This window comes from Macrobrachium rosenbergii, chromosome 37 (genome assembly GCF_040412425.1).
Source record: "Macrobrachium rosenbergii isolate ZJJX-2024 chromosome 37, ASM4041242v1, whole genome shotgun sequence".
NCBI classification, from domain to species: Eukaryota; Metazoa; Arthropoda; class Malacostraca; order Decapoda; family Palaemonidae; genus Macrobrachium; species Macrobrachium rosenbergii.
In genome coordinates, this window is record NC_089777.1 from 1,692,907 (window position 1) to 1,710,790 (window position 17,884).

General features: G+C 39.3%; 1 protein-coding gene across 1 annotated transcript in view; it reads left to right on the plus strand.

Moving 5' to 3' along the window:
- Positions 1-17,884, plus strand: part of LOC136825247 (probable 18S rRNA (guanine-N(7))-methyltransferase) — a 47,129-nt gene that overhangs the window by 16,617 nt on the left and 12,628 nt on the right. Inside the window, exons 4-5 of the mRNA XM_067081286.1 lie at positions 2,585-2,763; positions 5,035-5,228. Of these exons, the coding sequence (XP_066937387.1) occupies positions 2,585-2,763; positions 5,035-5,228 (373 nt within the window). The remainder of the gene's footprint in view (positions 1-2,584; positions 2,764-5,034; positions 5,229-17,884) is intronic.

Here is a 17,884-nt window from a genome sequence, read left to right on the forward strand (position 1 = left end):
GTAGCAGCGGACCTTCTCAGCAGAAAGAACCAGGTCCTATCCAACAAGTGGACTTTACATCCCCTAGTTTGCAAGGAGCTTTGGAAGATATGGGGACGCCGCCGCTCATAGATCTTTTTGCAACCGACAAAACGACTCGGCTGCCCCTTTACTGCTCTCCAGTTCCAGACAACAAAGCTCTTTTCGTGGATGCAATGTTCATGGACTGGTCGGACCTGGACCTGTATGCCTTTCCCCGTTCAAGATCCTTAAGCAGGTAATCAGAAGTTCTCAAGCCATCAAACGTAAGGATGACTCTGGTGGCTCCATTCTGGCCGCCCAGGAGTGGTTCCCGGACCTTCTAAACCTACTGTCAGACTTTCCGAGACTTCTGCCAGAGAGACCAGATTTACTCAGACCCTCGCACTTTCAGAGGTTCCACCAAAACTTGTCCGCTCTTCATCTTGTCGCCTGCAGACTGTCAGGAGACTCATCAGAAAGAGAGGCTTTTTCAAGAGAGGCTTCGAAGCTATCGCTGAAGCCAAGAAGAGAATCCTCCGACAATGTTTACCAGGCGAAGTGGACACAGTTTAGGTCCTGGTGTCGAAGAGAAGGCGTGTCTTCTTCTTCACGCCTCTATAACAGATGGCCGATTTTCTCTTGTTCCTCCACAGAGAGAAAAAGCTTGCTGTACCTACCATTAAAGGGTATAGAGCCATGTTAGCTTCGGTCGCGTTGACATAGGGGTCTTGAAGTGTCTTTGAGTCAAGACCTTTCAGATCTGATTAGATCATTTAATACGTCAAAGAGAGACCAGAAGAGACCAGTGGCGTGGAATCTTGACACAGTGCTGAGATGGTTACGGTCTCAGTCCTTTGAATCGAAAATTAATATCTCCTTGAAGAATCTCTTGAAAAAGACTTTTTTTTGGTAGCTCTGGCTCACGGCCAGGAGAGTAAGTGAGCTACATGCGATTGACAAGAGAGTAGGCTTTGCTAAGGGGAAGGCAGTATGTATGTCTACTCTTGGTTTCTTAGCCAAGAACGAAGCCCGTCTAGACCTTGGCCAAGAGAGTTTGAAATTAAGGACCTTTCCCAATTGGTCGGTCCCGAAGAACCCGAAAGGTACCTCTGCCCTGTGAGAGCTCTCAAGTTCTACGTTCAGAGAACGATGAAGAAGCTCAGAGGTCCCAATGACCACCTCTGGTGCTCGGTTAGAGATCCTTAGAGGCCTCTCTCTAAGAATGCCCTTTCTTTCTTTTTGAGAAGCCTGATAAAAGAAGCTCATGAGCAGTGTGCTGACTCTGGAGATGAGTATTCTTAAAAAAAGCGCACGAGATTAGAGCGCTCCCATTTTTCGACTTCTGTAGCCTTTAGCAGAAACTTATCTGTGAAGGACTTGGTTAAGTCCACCTTTGGAGATGCAAGTCAGTGTTTGCATCGCATTATTTAGTGGACGTGCAAACTGTTTTCAAGAGTGCAGTACGCCTGGGGCCCTTTATTGCGACTGACACGGTGTTGGGGAGGGTGAAAAGGAGTCCGCTCCTTAACTAACATTTTCACCTTGGTGTTGGGGTTGTTGTTTTTGAAGGTTGCCTGGAGATACATGATGTGTTAGTATCTTCCAGTTTTTAATCTTTGGTATTGGTTTTATGGTAATGTTAGGTGATCCCTCGTTTTGTTATTTGTCTGTACTGCGCCTGATCAAGGGCATCAGAATTGTCCTTGTCACGCAGCCATGTTCTCACGGCAGGTACTGTTTTTTATTGTGTCCGACACACGGATCCCTTTATATCATTCTCGGCACAATATAAAGGCCAGCAGACTACAGAGGCAGTAACCACTGAGTCAGCTACCTTTAAAGGTAAGGAACCTATGTCTAACTTGTTGCAAGTAGATAATTCCAAGAATTTTATTAGCTGCCAGGGCCCCACCTCCTCAAGGTGCCAATCAGCTATATGTAACTACCGGGTAAGTTGTAGAGCCCTAGTGAAAATGAAATTTTTATGATAAAATAACTTTTCACTTATACTTACCCGGTCAGTTACATAATCATAACCCTCCCTCCTCCTCACCTGGGCAGTTGGGCAAAAACCATGAAGTGTTCTTGGGACGGTTCCGTTTACCCTGTCTTTTATAGAGGGCGGGGTAGAGGATCACCTTTTAAATGTAGCTAGCGCGAGAATTTGAATACTGCCGTGACGTCAAAGAACAGCTATATGTAACTACCGGGTAAGTATAAGTGAAACGTTATTTTATCATAAAAATTTCATTTTTATGTTGTAAAACTTAAGTATATGTGCATCCATTATTTTTTGCTAGTTCTCGCTCTATATATATAAATGTAGTATACTGTAATTGACTACCAAGATTTTCCAAAAAGGAATCCCTAATTTTTTTTCAAAATCATTACCAGAAGCAACTTCACTTGATTTGGACCATTGTATGAAATTAATATATAGAAATTACCTTTTAAAAGTTCATGGCTTCCAGAAATGTCAAGAATATTACTTTGTGTGGTGCTGTAGTTTGAAAAAGTATGACATTTTTATTGTACTTTACATGATTTATCCTTCTGAGCTTGATTTTTGTTATCTTTTCTTAAGTACTCGTGTAATCGAAGTCCAAGAAAAATGCTCTGAGAGAGCTCTTGAGTTACTTGCCCTTCCTGATGATACTTCTGCACTTCTCTTGGATCTGGGTTGTGGTTCAGGTCTGTCAGGAGAAATAATAAGTAATCAAGGTCATATGTGGATTGGCTTAGACATCGCATCTGCTATGTTGGGTAAGTATGTTAATTTATAGATCTCATAAGAATAATTTTAGGCACGCAAGTTAGTCAGTCTTGGAAGAGAGGCACTAAGATTTAAGTATGCATTCATTAGGCAAACCAAGTAACAAGTGTATTTCATACAATTTGAATCCTGCATAACATCAGGGATGTTATGCAGAATTAAAGCTTATGATTTTATTATTTAATTTGTGACCAGTTAGCAACAGCAACTTCCTTGAGAAATTTTAGAGCGTTGTTGTAGTTTTCACTGTTTCATACATCACCAGTACAATTAGTATAGTAGTACCCTTCCTCTTCCATTAGGTGCTGTTTGGTTATGCTGTACTGTATGTATTTAATAGAATACATAGTGTTTAGAAATTTCTTTTCTCTTGAATTTGAAAGAATTTTTATCACTAAAGATCAGCTTGTTTTGAATTCAGGTATTTGTTTAGGGCACAAACCATTGCCCTACTAGTGGGTGCTGAGATTTAAACAAAACATTATACCTTTGGAGGTGTTTTGAGGGACTTGCTTAAAGTATGAAGATCTTATTGCCTACTTATCTACTTCTGTTCTATTTATGGATCAGCTTAAGAACATTAGACATCTGGTTATTGTAAGTGTGTGGGTGAGTGAATAACCAGATGTCATCCCCAAATTGTTTTGAAGTGTGTTGATTGTCCACCGTAAAGATTTTATATTATTAAATTTAACTGCTATCATTGCTTGTGGTATCCCCAAAAGAGTTTTTTATATTTAAATACAGTATACAGTATATAATTATATAACTTAACCACCTCCCAAAGTATTCCGAAAATAACATTACACTTAAATATCTTGTTTCAGTCTTTATTTTGTACAAAAAGTTTTTGGAAAATAAAACTGCTGCTAATCTGACTCCTTTCACTCTTTCAGTTTTTAAAGGGGATTCATCCATTTTTTACACCTTTATTCTTGATTGATACAGTAAATTTACTGCATGACAATTTTGGACTGGTATTCAGTACTTCTTAGTTCTTCACTAATTTTATTTTGCTATCCTTCCTTCTGCACCTAGCCAAGTTTAACCTGGGAATAATAATTACTCTACAACTAAATACAAACATTTTTATAATAATTATTGAAAAATAAAAAAAGTCATTACAATTAAGCTGAAAATATCCTTGTAAGCAGTAAAATTATTAGAATGAGCAGACAGGTACAAAATTAGCTTAACTCTGGACAGAGCTTTTTTGCTTCTTACATATTTTTGGTGCCCTGTCAGCAGCACATGTACATTTTGAGAACTACTGCATTAATAAACATTTTTAGAGAAAATTTTGCCCACGTATAGGTAATTATGTAGGAAAAAGCTTCAAGTTTATAGTTGTTGGAAATACTTGACTGTCTTCTGTTTCCTGGTATTGACACCTTCAACAGCATTATTTACTGTACTCAGTTTAGTTATTAACCCCTTCCCTTTCAGGTTTTTTTCTTTTTTTTTTTTTGCAAAAATGTGTAAAAAATTAAGCAAGTTTTTTCATTTATTTTTTTTTAGTCATGTATAAGATAATATGTAGTGTATAATTTTTGGTCATAAGTCATAGATTACGCTATCAAACAGTAGTTTTAAATCATGCAATATTATAAAGAAGTACTTTGGATGCAAAAGGTACAAAGAAGAAAATAGAAGTAAGATTCATGTAACATTAAAAAAATTACTATCTTTTCCATACTTTGAAAATTATGAACTTAGAGAATTTTGTGGAGCAGTATCTGACATTGGAAGTTGGAAGTTCATAAAGTAAACAAGGTCCACCCCCAACTATTAACAAAAATGATTACTAAATGTTTCCTACAGGGATAGGAAATATAGAAAACAGGAATTCATCAGAGAATGAGTGAAATCAGGAAGATAGCAACAACTAGGAATGTTTTACGAGTATGAATGAGTATTTTCATGATTATAAGAATACATGGCAGTTAATCACAAATGTACTCGAGATAATCAGGGAAGGGGTTAAGCATTTGATTTCATACTTGGTTTGTTTAGCTTCGATTGAGTGACAGTTGCTTGAACTCTCATGAAACTTAACTTTAGAGTAAGCATACTTAACTCAAGGTGTTATATGCTGAGGAACATTAAAAATTGATTTCAATATTTATTAAAAATTTAGGTTTTCCAAGCAGAAAGTTGTGACAGAGACCATGGCAATCTTATGATGGTAAAGTATATGTGATGGTTTTGTTTCTTACATAATGATAAGAAATTTGTGATGTATTTATCTTTATTGTTTGCAGATGTTGCTGTTGAGAGAGAACTGGATGGGGACTTGATATTAGCAGACATTGGTCAGGGTATGCCTTTTCGTGCGGGTATGTTTGATGGGGCCATAAGTATATCGGCTGTCCAATGGTTGTGCTATGCAGATTCAAGACAGCATAAGCCTGGCAAGCGATTATATCAACTCTTTATGACCCTTTACGCTTGTTTAGTAAGTTTTATTATTGTATTTTACAATTGTTACAATAGTAATTGGGATATTTTCTATTACTGCCATTAGATAATTTATTTTTGATGGAAAATTTTTCCTTCAGATCAGGAAATTTTGAAATAAGCTTGTCGAGGGTGGTAGATCTGTGTTGAATTGCTGATGTTATATGTGAAAAATTATTAAATATTAGATAAGAGGCACTGTTACAAATACATTGATATTTAATCTGGTCACTGGTAGTTGTTACTGGTATTGGTTTTCACCTTATCTTTTTGTTTTCTTCAGTGATAAATGTGAATATTTATACTCTTCATCAAGCACTCTTTTCTTCTATTGCCATCTTTATTTACCCTTATAGCTATTTTAGTTACTGGTACTTCTTAGTATATGTCATGACCTTGAAAATTTTTTTATTACTATTTTTTTTATATCTGGTTGTGAATGACTAGTATTGTTTTGCTTTTACTTATGCCTTAACTCCTAGTAAGGCAGCAGACCAAGTGCTACATAAATGCTAAAATGATTAAAAATGATTAGAGCAACAGTTACATGACAATGAGACCTCTCTTGCTCAGAGGAATCTCTCTCTGGTAGTGGCATTTCAGTCACTTTTGGATTATCAAGTGCTCTTTTGACTATCATTTGCTTCACTTTCATTGCTTCAGTGTTGGTTTGTTCCACAGCAGATCCGTAACTAACAATAAGGTTATTGTGTGGTCATGAAATCATCTAAACACTAAAACCCCTCTGAAATGATGGAAGATGATGCCAGTATCACTGATGAGCACTACATATATATCATAGACCTGGTGGTGGGTATGATTGTGTATTCGATAAGATGCTTGGCAAGATATCCCTTTGGTGCTTATATAGTGTCACCTCATCTTAGCAGATTTTGTTACTTGGCTGACTCACCCAAGTCCGATAAGAATTATAAAAATATTTTGTACTTGCTGAAGAAATTCAGTAAGTATGATAGTTTGTTCCTGTATGGGTGGAGGGTGAATGAACAAACTAGCATACCATGCAGACTGATGCTTCCCTGGCTGTGCCTTTGAGGGTGACTGGAGCAAAACACAACCAACTCTTTCCTCTTTGTGTATCATGGTTGGAAACAATATACACTTACTCTGAGCCCAACTCTCTCTCTCTCTCTCTCTCTCTCTCTCTCTCTCTCTCTCTCTCTCTCTCTCTCTCTCTCTCTCTCTCTCTCTCTCTCTCTCTCTTGTATACATGATGTTAGGATAAAAACTACGCACATATAAAGTGTTTGCTTCTTTCTCTCTCTCTCTCTCTCTCTCTCTCTCTCTCTCTCTCTCTCTCTCTCTCTCTCTCTCTCTCTCTCTTTTTTGTCTCTGTCAGTTTTTTGTTATGAAGAAATTGGGGTAATTATGTTTAAAAATAAGGAGTGTTTGTTTAATTTATATTGTAAGGGTTTTGTATACAGTACTTTACACATCTTGTTGGCTGTAAGTAGGTACAGGTACAAACACATATTGTTTGAAGCAAATCATTTTGCATATAGATTTCTGAATTCGATTGGTAAGTAAATCAATATGTACTTTAAATTGAATAATAATTACAAAATACCAGTTAGGATAGGTTGTTAGATACTGTAAATGGAATTGCTTTAGACTATGAGCTTTGAGAGTTAGCCCCATGTTACCCTGTTGTGTAGGTTGTATGCCATCTTTGTTACTTAGCGGATTTGGTTACCTACCTGAAGGAGCAGTCCCCTAAACTGTTCGTTAAGTTGAGGTGACACTGTATAGTGAAATAACTACCATTTAACTGTCAAAGAACTGCTGAATATATTATGAATAGTTCCTCTTGTCTGATGTAATTTAGTAAGTATGCCTTTTTTGTTTATTCATGGGGAAGGCTAATGCTTAATTGCTATCAGGTCTACTTTTAGGTTTTTAAATGTTGCATTCTCTTTACTTTTGATAAGCCTTAATGGTAATAATAGCTAATTAATCAATGAGAGGCTAGTTAGTGTTGTAGGCTAACCTTTTTAGTACTCTGCTAACTTTAGGCTTTCTTAGTTATTATATGAGTTAAGGATGCCTTGTAAGGCAATTTTTGAATTGCTCTTTGCTGTTGCTGCATATTATTTATTCTAAACCCATCATACATGACTTTATTCTGTGTAATGGAATCCCAACCTCACTTATTTGCACCACTTATGACATTTTAATAACCTTTCATGCTCTCTTGCAACTCTGAAGTGTCATCTTTGAGATTGTGCCTCTTGGTGATCTAGAAAGGTTCCCTGGAAGTGAAGGTTGAGTTATATAGCATTGTAGTCAAAGGGAAGAGCAGACAGCGGAACGTCGTAAGACACCATTAAGGGGTTCTAACACCATGATAACCTGTAGCCAGAGAAGAGGATATCAGGATGTTAGAGCCCTATGATCTACTCATTGAGTACAGCAGACTTTCTTGATTCTCAATTGCCTCCTGACTCCTTGAGAGTCATAACAGTTCTTGATTCAGGCATAGCCCAGTTTCATCACTGAGTTTACACACGTGCGATAGACTGAATTGTTTATATATCTATTGCTGCACAGAGATTTACAGCAATTTAGTGTGCTCTCTGAGTATGGAATAATTTATAAGAAATAGCATTCAGTATTATTCTTAGTAATATTAAGCAGCAAGGTACATTTTTTAAATGATCTTCCCTCTCTATCATGATAGCTCCATTCCTCATGTCAGGTGGGAGGATAAGTGTGAAAATTGAAAAAATTAAGATATTTAGTTTGAACTAAATATCCCTTCTGAGTGAGCCATAGGTTCAAGTGTCTGTTGTTTTCCATTTAGTTTTTCTTTGTCATCAGTCTGTGAGGACATACTGTAGAGTGCTATATTGACTTATTCTCGTGTTTAGTTGGGATTTTGATTAGATGTTAATTTAATGTTAATGTGGTTTTGTCTGTTATTTAAGATTGCTACTTAGGAAGATAATGACAGATTGTATAGGATATGTAAGGCAAGGGAGTGTAACATCTGTCTGCTCTGTAGCCTATGATGTTCACAACCTGTGCATAAAATATAGAAGCAAAGTTGCTCTTTCAGTTACTTGTGCTGAGTAGCCAGATGATGTTGTGAATAAATATTTGAAGAATAAAAAGAAGTGAGAAGCTGAAAAGACAGCAAAAAGATTCTGATAAAACTGGGAACGGCAGTAATGATAGAAGCAAGAACATATATATTTTTCATGATCTGGCAGAGTAGCTCTTCTCTCTCTTCTGTTGTACTTGGTAAACCTTTTCCCTATAGACATTTTTCTTTACCACTTAAAGCTTGTATTGTTCAGGATATGAGATCTGGGAAATTAAAATCCAGCATATTAAGTCTTAGGACTACATTAAAAAATTTTATGGTGCTTACCACCTCAGTATTTTTTTCATTGTCAACAAAAATGAAGTCTCTTTGTGGGGGAGGTTGTTTCCCCTTGCAACAGAGGAAGAGCCAACACCTCCCTCCCTTTAGCTATCCTTAACCATGCCTGTATTGCTCCCCCAACTGTTGCCTTTACAGTTGTTGCAGAGTGCCGAGAGTCTGCTTAAGCTATCACATAAGTCGGCCCTTTCTTCAAACCAGCCATTTTGGCCATCCAGAAAGGATGTTAAACATCCTAGGGAAAATTTCAGCAACTGTTAAAAAGGGGTTCAGAAAGCTTTCAGGCCCCGGTAGGAGGGAAGTTTAGGCTATTTTATGTGGTTTTGCACGACCTGGCGGCAGATCCCAGGATGGTGAAGGTGTTACAGTTGGGTTACAGCATTCCCTTACTTTCTTAGCCTCCTCTGAACCTCTGAACCCTCCAAACCTTGTAGCAGGAAGTAGATTCTCTTTTAGCAAAAGGGGAATGGAATCATTCACAGAGTTGTGTCCGGGCTTCTACAGTTGCCTGTTTCTGGTATAAAAAACTTGAGTGGGATGGGGACCAGTACCATGTTTCCAAATTGATCTTTTTATTATTTGCTGAAGGTATACTAGATGCTTGCATCCACATACTGATTGATCCTAATTCAAGAAAATCCATACATTTTGTTTTTCACGACAAGTTGTTTCAATTTTGGGCAATGATTTTTGGCCTGTGTTCAGCCCCCAAGTTTTTACAAGTTCTATCCTGGTTGGGTAAGTGGGCTCACCTGTTGGGTATCGGGATGCTCGTCTATCTAGACAACTGGCAGATTCCAGCATCCATTTGAGAGAGAAACCTAAGGTAAAAAGACAGTCTTCTTATATTAGTAAGTCTCATGGGAATATTATTAGTTATTCCGAAATCAGATTCAACTTAAACTCAGAAGATTATTTATATGGGAATGCTACTTGATACTAAGAATTTCTTGGATTTTCTGATGGTAGAGTGTATAGATAATTTGTCATAAATTCTAGAAGATTTCTGTCCTTTTCTCACTTGCGAGCCAAAAAGTGGCTGTCTCTGCTGGGGCATATGGCATCCTTTTAGAAGCTGGTATCAGGAGGTGGATTTAGGAGGAGGCCAATCAAAAATTCTTTCTCAAAAATTGATGGAACAGAAAAAACCAACCAGACTTAATGCAAATTCTGGTCTCCAGGGATATAGAAGAGTCTCTGAGATGGTGAACCATTGACCTCATCTTTTACAAGGTGTCTCCCTCAAGTTGAAGAACCAGGACAGACATGTTGATTGAAGGTTAGGGAGTGGTTGCATCTGACAGACACATATCGGGGTTTTTGGTTTGTTAAGGAATGGGAGCTCTGCATTAATCAACTGCTAACTATTTGTTCCATAGGATAATTGCTTTACCTCTTGAGGTCGGTCTTTCATTTATGTTCCAAGTCCTATCCTTTGCAAGAACTCTAATCTTCTTTGGTATTTATCTTCACCCATGTCTGTTTGCCATTGATAATTTTGGTTCCGTCCCACCTTGAACTTGATTTAAGCCACTGAAGAGGAATTACTGTCATCAGTGCAAACATCAGTCATTATTGTGAAAGTTAACCAGTCACCTAGGGAGCTAGTGATAACCCAAACTCTGCCTCCAGTTCCTCCTTTGCTGAAAGAATTGAGTCACCCTGAATGAATCGCCTATCATGCAGCTCCCAACTTATAACATGTGACCATCAGACCATCTCCCTGGATAGTAAAGGGTTGGGTGAGCTGACCATTTACCATTGCATCAGAAAAGAGGGTCTAATGAAAGGACACTGTTTAAGTGCATTTTACATGAAATGATAGCCTTGGGAATCCAGAGTAAACTCTAGTTGCCATGAAACATTTCCTCTACCTTTTAAAAGCTTCTATCAGGCACCAAGGATTTTGCAGCTGAAAGTTTAGTACTGGCACCTCAACTTATGGATTTTGTTTTTTACCAGATGTGTTATCAAGATTGCAAAAAAAAAAAAAGATTGTGGTTGAGTGTTTTTAGTTTGTAAGTTTAGCATGTGTGGTTAATTTTTTCTCTTGCATTAAAATTATAACTACAGTGTATAATATAATTACAGGCAGTCCTCGGTTATCGGTGGGGGTTCCGTTCTGCAGGTGTGATGATAACCAAAAATCACCACTAACCGGAAACTGGCGATTTCCGGTGCATTTTTTGGCAATTTTCGGGGCTTATCGGCGCCAAAAAGTGCCGATTTTCAGTTATCGACGCCTATGTTGGGTATGTATCGGCGCCAATACCCAATTATCGGCGCCGAGAGGTGGAAATCGCCGATTTTCAGCGCCAAAAATTGCCAATTTTCATTGCTAGGCAAGCGCCGTAAAACCGGATCACCATTAACCAAGCCCGCCATTAACCAGGGACTGCCTGTACATAATGTAATGTACCTGCCGTACTTTGGTAAATTTGCTAAAAAATTAATTTTTAAGGTGAAACTTACCCCTATCATTTAGCTTTATCTGTGAATACTTGGTGTGGTTCGACAATTGTTAAAATTGAAACAATTGTTAAAGAACGCTCCCAATAGTTACTCCCCCACCCTACATTTGCTGTCCTACCCCACCCTACACAGCGAATGTTTCAGTTGCTCATTCTACTCTTGTTGGCGAAATCAGACAGCAGTGTAGACAAGTGCTTTAATTTTTTTTTATGGTTATCAAATTGGATCCACAAGACTGTAGTTTGTTGTTTCAATTATAGATTATTCTTCTCTATCTTCCTCATTAAAATCCCTTAGATTTTGCAAGGTAAGCAGTTGCAAGATCAGAGTGGTTTCTTTGAAGTACGATACACACAAATTATGCATTGATCATAATGGGGTATCTTGTGATTCAGAGAATAGTTATTGTCATTGCAGGGAATGGTCTTTGCAAGAGATAGAGAAGATGGTAAAGTATCATATTAAAAGAGAGAAGAATAGTCTTATAAAGAGTGTAAAGAGAACAGCTAGTCTTATGTCTAAGTCTTCCTTAGAATTAACTTCTAATCAAGAGATAGATAGGTCTGTAGATTCTTCTTCTCTAGTAGATTAACATCCTTCCACACCCACTAAGTTAGCTCAGGATAGCAGGTTAGATTTAGTGCAGTCTCATATTGTTTCTTTAAAATCTAAGATTAAATTTTTATGTAGCAAGTTTGAATCTTTTGCATCTAATGTATCTAGTGCATTGTCAGGGACAGTGTCCCCTCAGTCCATTGGTAACTCCATGGACGCACCCTTGTCTGTCCCATCGGCTCCTGCCAACAGGCCTGATAGTGACAGGGTTCCCAAACAAGGACAAACATCCCAGGATGTTCATGGACTTCGCCCTCTGTCTTTTGCCTTTGCTTCTTGTTCCTCGGTGGACAAATGCAAATTGTGCTCACCTAAAGACATTCATGGTAGGGTGAAAAGGTCTAGGCCTTCACTTTTGAATACGTTTTTCCAAGGTTATTATAGTTATTGGTCTGAACCAGGTAACCGATCATGTTCGGCAGCGAACGATGCTGCTGCGCTTTCTGCCACCTCAAGGAGTCCAGAGTCATTAGTTAGGCATTCAGGTAGTAAGCGTACGTATCTAGACTATTTTCTGTTGACAATATTCCTGTGATTTGATTTCATCAAGGCCGCAGGTAGGTCCGCTTCCGAGGCATTTGTGGCTCTTATGGGATGTCTTTCTGAAGCTAAGACTAAGTGTGTCAGATATTTGAGGCCACAGGAAGTGTTGAGTCCCCACCAGGTGTATTCTAGGCCAGGGAAGCTTCTTCAAGTCCGCTCGCCGCCTCATCCAGGTTGCATGCTGCCTCAGCGAGTTCGCACACTGCCTCAGCGAGTCCACATGCTGCCTCAGTGAGTCTGCACGCTCTTTCATCTAGTCCAAGGGAAGAGTCCGTGAACCCTCAAGAGACAGTAGCCTGTAGAGTTTCTTCGGGGCTGCAGTTAGTGTCTATGATGCATGAGTCTTCGAATAGTAAGAGGGGTGAGGAGGTAAGTGCAAGTGAATGTTCTTTGTGGCATCAAGGGAACAGGTCTTGCTTCTCCTGTGTTGGAAGGTAAGTCACCTTTGTTAAAGGGTTCTCACCCTTATGTCAGCTGGATTTTCTCAGTGCGATCTTGAGAGAGACAGTTCTGAGTTCAAGTATTTACCAGAGTGGATTAGTGGAATTCTGGCACTGGGTCTTACAAGACCATCTGGTTCTGAGGCTTCTTCAGTTGTCACAGATGAGGAAGACTTGTTTAGGCTCAGCTTCCTCTCAGCATTCTTCTTCTCCTACATCACCCTTGGATAGGGAAGAGGAACATTTAGAATCAGTTACTTCAGGTTTTAAGGAACTGGTTCAGTTGTGTTTGGACAGATATCCTCAGTTCTTTCCAGTGGAGCATTCTAATACTGCTCACTTTAAGAGCTTCCAGGTTGGGGTCTGAGTATTCTTCTCTCCCATCCTTTAGGCTATCAGATTCTGTACATGGGAGACTTGACTCTATTTCTAAGGCTTTGCCTAAGAAGATATTCTCGAAAGGATCCTCTCTTTTGTCTCCCTTCCTTCCTGCTAAGAAGTCACTAGTGTATCAGCAGTAGATAGTGCTTTTTTGTCTATGATTTCTCCGACTAAGAAAGGTGCTATTGCATCAGGCAGGTTGCATTTTTGTATTCCAGAGTCTGAGAATGTTTAAGAGTTTGACTAATGCTATTTGAAGCTATGTCCTTCAGTGAAATTGTACTGAACACAGTTGAACAGTGTTTGAAGGAGTTTGGTGAACTTCCTTCTTTGGCCATGGATCCTTTTGTTAGGGCCTTAGGGTTTTTTGTTTCCCTAGAAAAAGTGTTTCTTGATGTGGTAGGGGAACTATCCCATGTCGTGAGCAACCTTAAAGTTCACAGAAGAGAGCAGCTTTGCTCTCTGCTGGTTCCTTCAGTTTCCCTCTTAGTAAATAGTCTTTAATTTCAGCACATCCTTTTGGGAAGATTACTGAAGAAAAACCTTCCACGTTTATAGCCTCGGAGACTGAGAAGACAGGGAATAGGTTATCCATCAGTCCCAAGCTTCCAAAGGGAAGTCTCCCACGTCTTCCTCTTCTTTTAAACATCCTTCAGGCAATGCTACTTCTTTTGCTAGGTCTTCCTTTGCAAGTGCCAAAAGGAGGAAAGTATCCTTTTGCCAGCAAAGTTCCAAATCCCATTTTGCAAGGTGGGGGGGGGAGTTTATCTCCTCCTCTTATAACAGGAATCCTAAGTCTAATAAAGAATAGCTCTTTGAGCCTTCAAGTACCTATGGGGCAGGTTAGGACTCTTAGCTCAAGTGTGGGAATGCTTAGGGATAGGCGCTTGGGTAGCAAAAGTACTTTTGGAAGGCTATTGCATTCCTTTCAGGAGTTCGCTTCCTCTATCAAACCAGCCCATAGCCTTTCAGTCTTATAAAGGCAACCCAGAGAAGAGAAGGATCTTGAGTCAAGAAGTCTCTTCTCTGTTAGAGAAGGCAGCTATAGAGGAAATACTGGCTACTTCACCAGGTTTTCACAACAACCTATTCCTAGTTCCAAAGGCAACTGAAGGTTGGAGGCCTGTTTTGGCTGTATCCAAGCTCAACCTCTATGTCCAACTGTTCCCTTTCTCCATGGAGTCAGCCTCCATGGTCTTAGCCACCTTGTAGAAAGAGGCACAGATGTTTATGGTGGACATGAAGAACTCATACTTTCATGTCCCCATTCACCAATGTTCAAGAAAGTTCTTACGCTTTGTCTATGGGGGGAAAGTCCTACCAATTTTGAGCTCTTTGTTTTGCACCTCAGGTTTTCACCAGGGGTCTTATACCCCTTTGCAAAATGGCTTCACTTACTAGGAATGAAGACACTTCTGTACCTGGACGACTGCATTATCATTGCTAAGTCCAAAGAGGATTGTCTGAGGGCAAGAGAGCTAGTTCTGGGCTGAGTGAAAGCCCTAGGGTTACTGATAAATGTAACAAAGTCTTCACTGGAACCATCTCAAAGATTGACTTACCTGGGCATAGATTCTGTTCTTTTCAAGATTTTTCTTACACATGCTCAAGTAGACAGTCTTTTGTCAATCTCAAGCAAATCAGCCTCCTGAGGAAGCATGCCAGCCAAATGTTGGCTGTCTCTTTTAGGTCACATGTCTTCTCTGGGGAAGACTACAGATGAGACCATTTCAGTTGCACTTGAGGAGGCATTGACACAGAGTCACAGCCAGCCCATGAGTTAGTGCCCTAGAACCCAGGTTCTGTTTCCTTACCTTCATTGGTGGATGTCCGAAGAGATCAGGCTTCTCACTGCATTCAGATACCTCGGACAAGGGCTGGAGTATAGTTATGGGGAATCAGGTCGCTTCCAGAGTGTGGTTCCCAGTTGAGAAAAATATGCACATAAATTGCAAGAGTTGTTGGCTAGCCAGAAGGGGCTGCAGAAGCTCGAAAGTACAGTGACCAACAAAGTAATTTCTGTCTACTCGGACAACTCAGCGTCTCTATTGTATCCAAGGAGGCAAAGGGGCATGAAGTCAAACGTTAGTAGCCACTGCCATGGATTTACTCCTCTGGATGGTTGATTGAATGTTGTGGCAGACATGGTAGTCATCTAGGACAGGTACTCTCCCACAAATGGACTTTAAACCCGACTGTGTGCGAGGCAATTTGGGAAGAGTTTGGTCAACCTCCCATCAATCTCTTCAATGAAGTTGATTCATTGTCTCCAGTTGTGTGTCTCACCAGTTCTGGACACTCAAGCCTGAAAAGTAGATGCTATGACTTTAGACTGGGCAAACCTATTCGTTATACTTTCCCTCCATTTCTGCTGTTGAAGGAAGTGCTCAAGAAATTGAAAGAATCCCAGAACACCACCATGATTCTAATCGCACCTTTGTGGCCAAGGAGGCATTGGTTCACAGACCTTCTAGAAATGTTGATAGAATTTCCCAGGGTGTTGACTTATGTGAAGCTGCTCGCTCTCTTCAACTGGAAATGCCAAAAGTTATTGTGAAACCTCTCTTATGGAACCTAGATATTGTCTTACGATATCTCTCATAAATTTTGAGCCCCTGAGAGATAGGCTTATCTCAAGGCTCTTTCTTTGAAAACCCCTTTCTGGTAGCCTTGGCTTCGGTCAAAAGAATAAGTAAATTGCAAGCAATATCATCATTAGTAGGGTTTTCATGTACATGAGCAGAATTATCTTTTCTGGCTTCCTTTCGTGCCAAGAATGATGTTAAGGCCAAAGCTCTTCCTAGAGTTTTCTCTATCCCTTCGCTAAAAACTCCTGAGGAAGGAGATCAGTTTTTATGCCGTTAGGGCTCTGAGGTATTATACGTCCGGTCTTAAACCTGTAAGGAAGCAGTGTAGGAACCTATTTTGTTCGGTCAGGAAGCCTGAGGTTCCTATGTCTAAAAATGCCATGGCTTTCTTGATTAAGTCCTTAATTCTTGAGGCACACCATACGTTCTCTCCAGAGTTTTGTCTCCTTTTGAAGGTGAAACCACATGATGTCAGAGCAGCGGCTACATCTGTTAGTTTTCACCATCACCTCTCTAGACCATCTAGTCTTTGCAGCACAATGGATGTGTAGCTCTGTATTCACTTCCAACTACTTGAGGGATGTAGAGATCCAATATGAAGACTGCCGTATGCTAGCACCTCAGGTTTCGGCAGGTGAGATTATCTCCTAGGCTTCCCATTATGTGTCACAAACAGATAAAGGTTTTCTCTAGCTACCTCCTTCCTGGGTAAAGGAGAACTGCATATGATGAATTTGTGCACAGTAGTTTACACCACTTTATTTATTTGGATCATTTTGTATACTGTAGTTGTCCTTTCTTTGTTTGTTCATGGATGAGGGCAAAGCCATTGCTCCTCACTGGAGAAAGCTACCCTGAGCTGATTAAGTACCTGTTTTCTTTCAATTTGGGCTTGTTTTTGGGTGTGAGGTACCACAGCAACTTGATTAGGTAGGGGTAACTCTTGAGGGATCATAGTTTACTTGTGGTTGTAACTCCCGTCAGCTCTGCAGGCCTGAGACACAGGGGCCAATAAATTGCCATTTTGCATTGCACACCTTCAACCAATGGCCACATTTGGGGTTCATGTTTCACTCCCAAGATAGTGAACCTCACTTGATGAAGCTCCTCAGCTGACAGTTAATTGCCACGGGATCATATTCATCAGGTAAGCAGCAATGAGGATATTTATAATGATACTGATAATTTGGTTATAGGAATCTCTAGCCCGCCTCCTGCACACAGTGTTGGAGTCAGTTGAATGATAGATGGTAAGTTTCACCTCAAAAATAATGATTTTTATGATAAAATCTATTTTTTAGGTACTTACCCTCTATCGTTGAAATCCTCCCTCCTCCCCTCTTAAGAAATTAAGAGTAGAATGAAACATTTGCTGTCCTACCTCCCACCCTACAAAGGGTGGGGGAGTAACTATTGGGAGCGATCATTGAAGAATGTTTCAATTTTAACACTTGTCGAACCTGTGCCGGATATTTGCAGATAAAGCTAAATGATAGAGTGTAAGTACCTAAAAAACTGATTTTATCACAAAAATCATTTTTTAATGTCACTCAGTATTCATCTGATAATCGTGTGCTCAGAAATTCTGAGATTTTTGGTTAAAAAGTGTAATTGCATACATATATGCAGTGTACCTGCATTTCAGAATAGGTAATCACATTACTGCAGTCATTATTATTCAAATGTGTAAAAACAGTTCCCTGTCTGAATTTTATTAAGCAATTTTGTTTTATTGTGTGGTCACATTCTCATCAATTTTAAGAATTGTGTTAACAGAAGCATAACTGCACTGTATATGTATTTCAAAATAAAAAAACCATTGTTAACAAAAGTATAAAAGCAGTTCCTTGCATGAATTTTTTTAAAGTGATTAAATACTTCTGGTTCATCGTGCAAGTATTTGGGCTGAAATTCTAAGATTTAGGGTAAAAGAAGTGCATTTGCCCCAACCTACTACCTCCACACCCCCTGAGTTTGGAACATCACTGTATGCTCCATTATATCCAATGGAATTCGGCTATTCTGACTGTCACCACAAAACTTGGGTCTCACTACACTTTTCACACAAAATTTATGGTACATATCTACAGTAATATGGTTTAGTATTTTGATTGAAACTGTATTTAATGAATTGTTATACAGTATTTTGTCATCAAAGTTAGATTTTGTGCAGATGTAATTACTTATATTTATAGTCTGTGCTTGTGTTCTT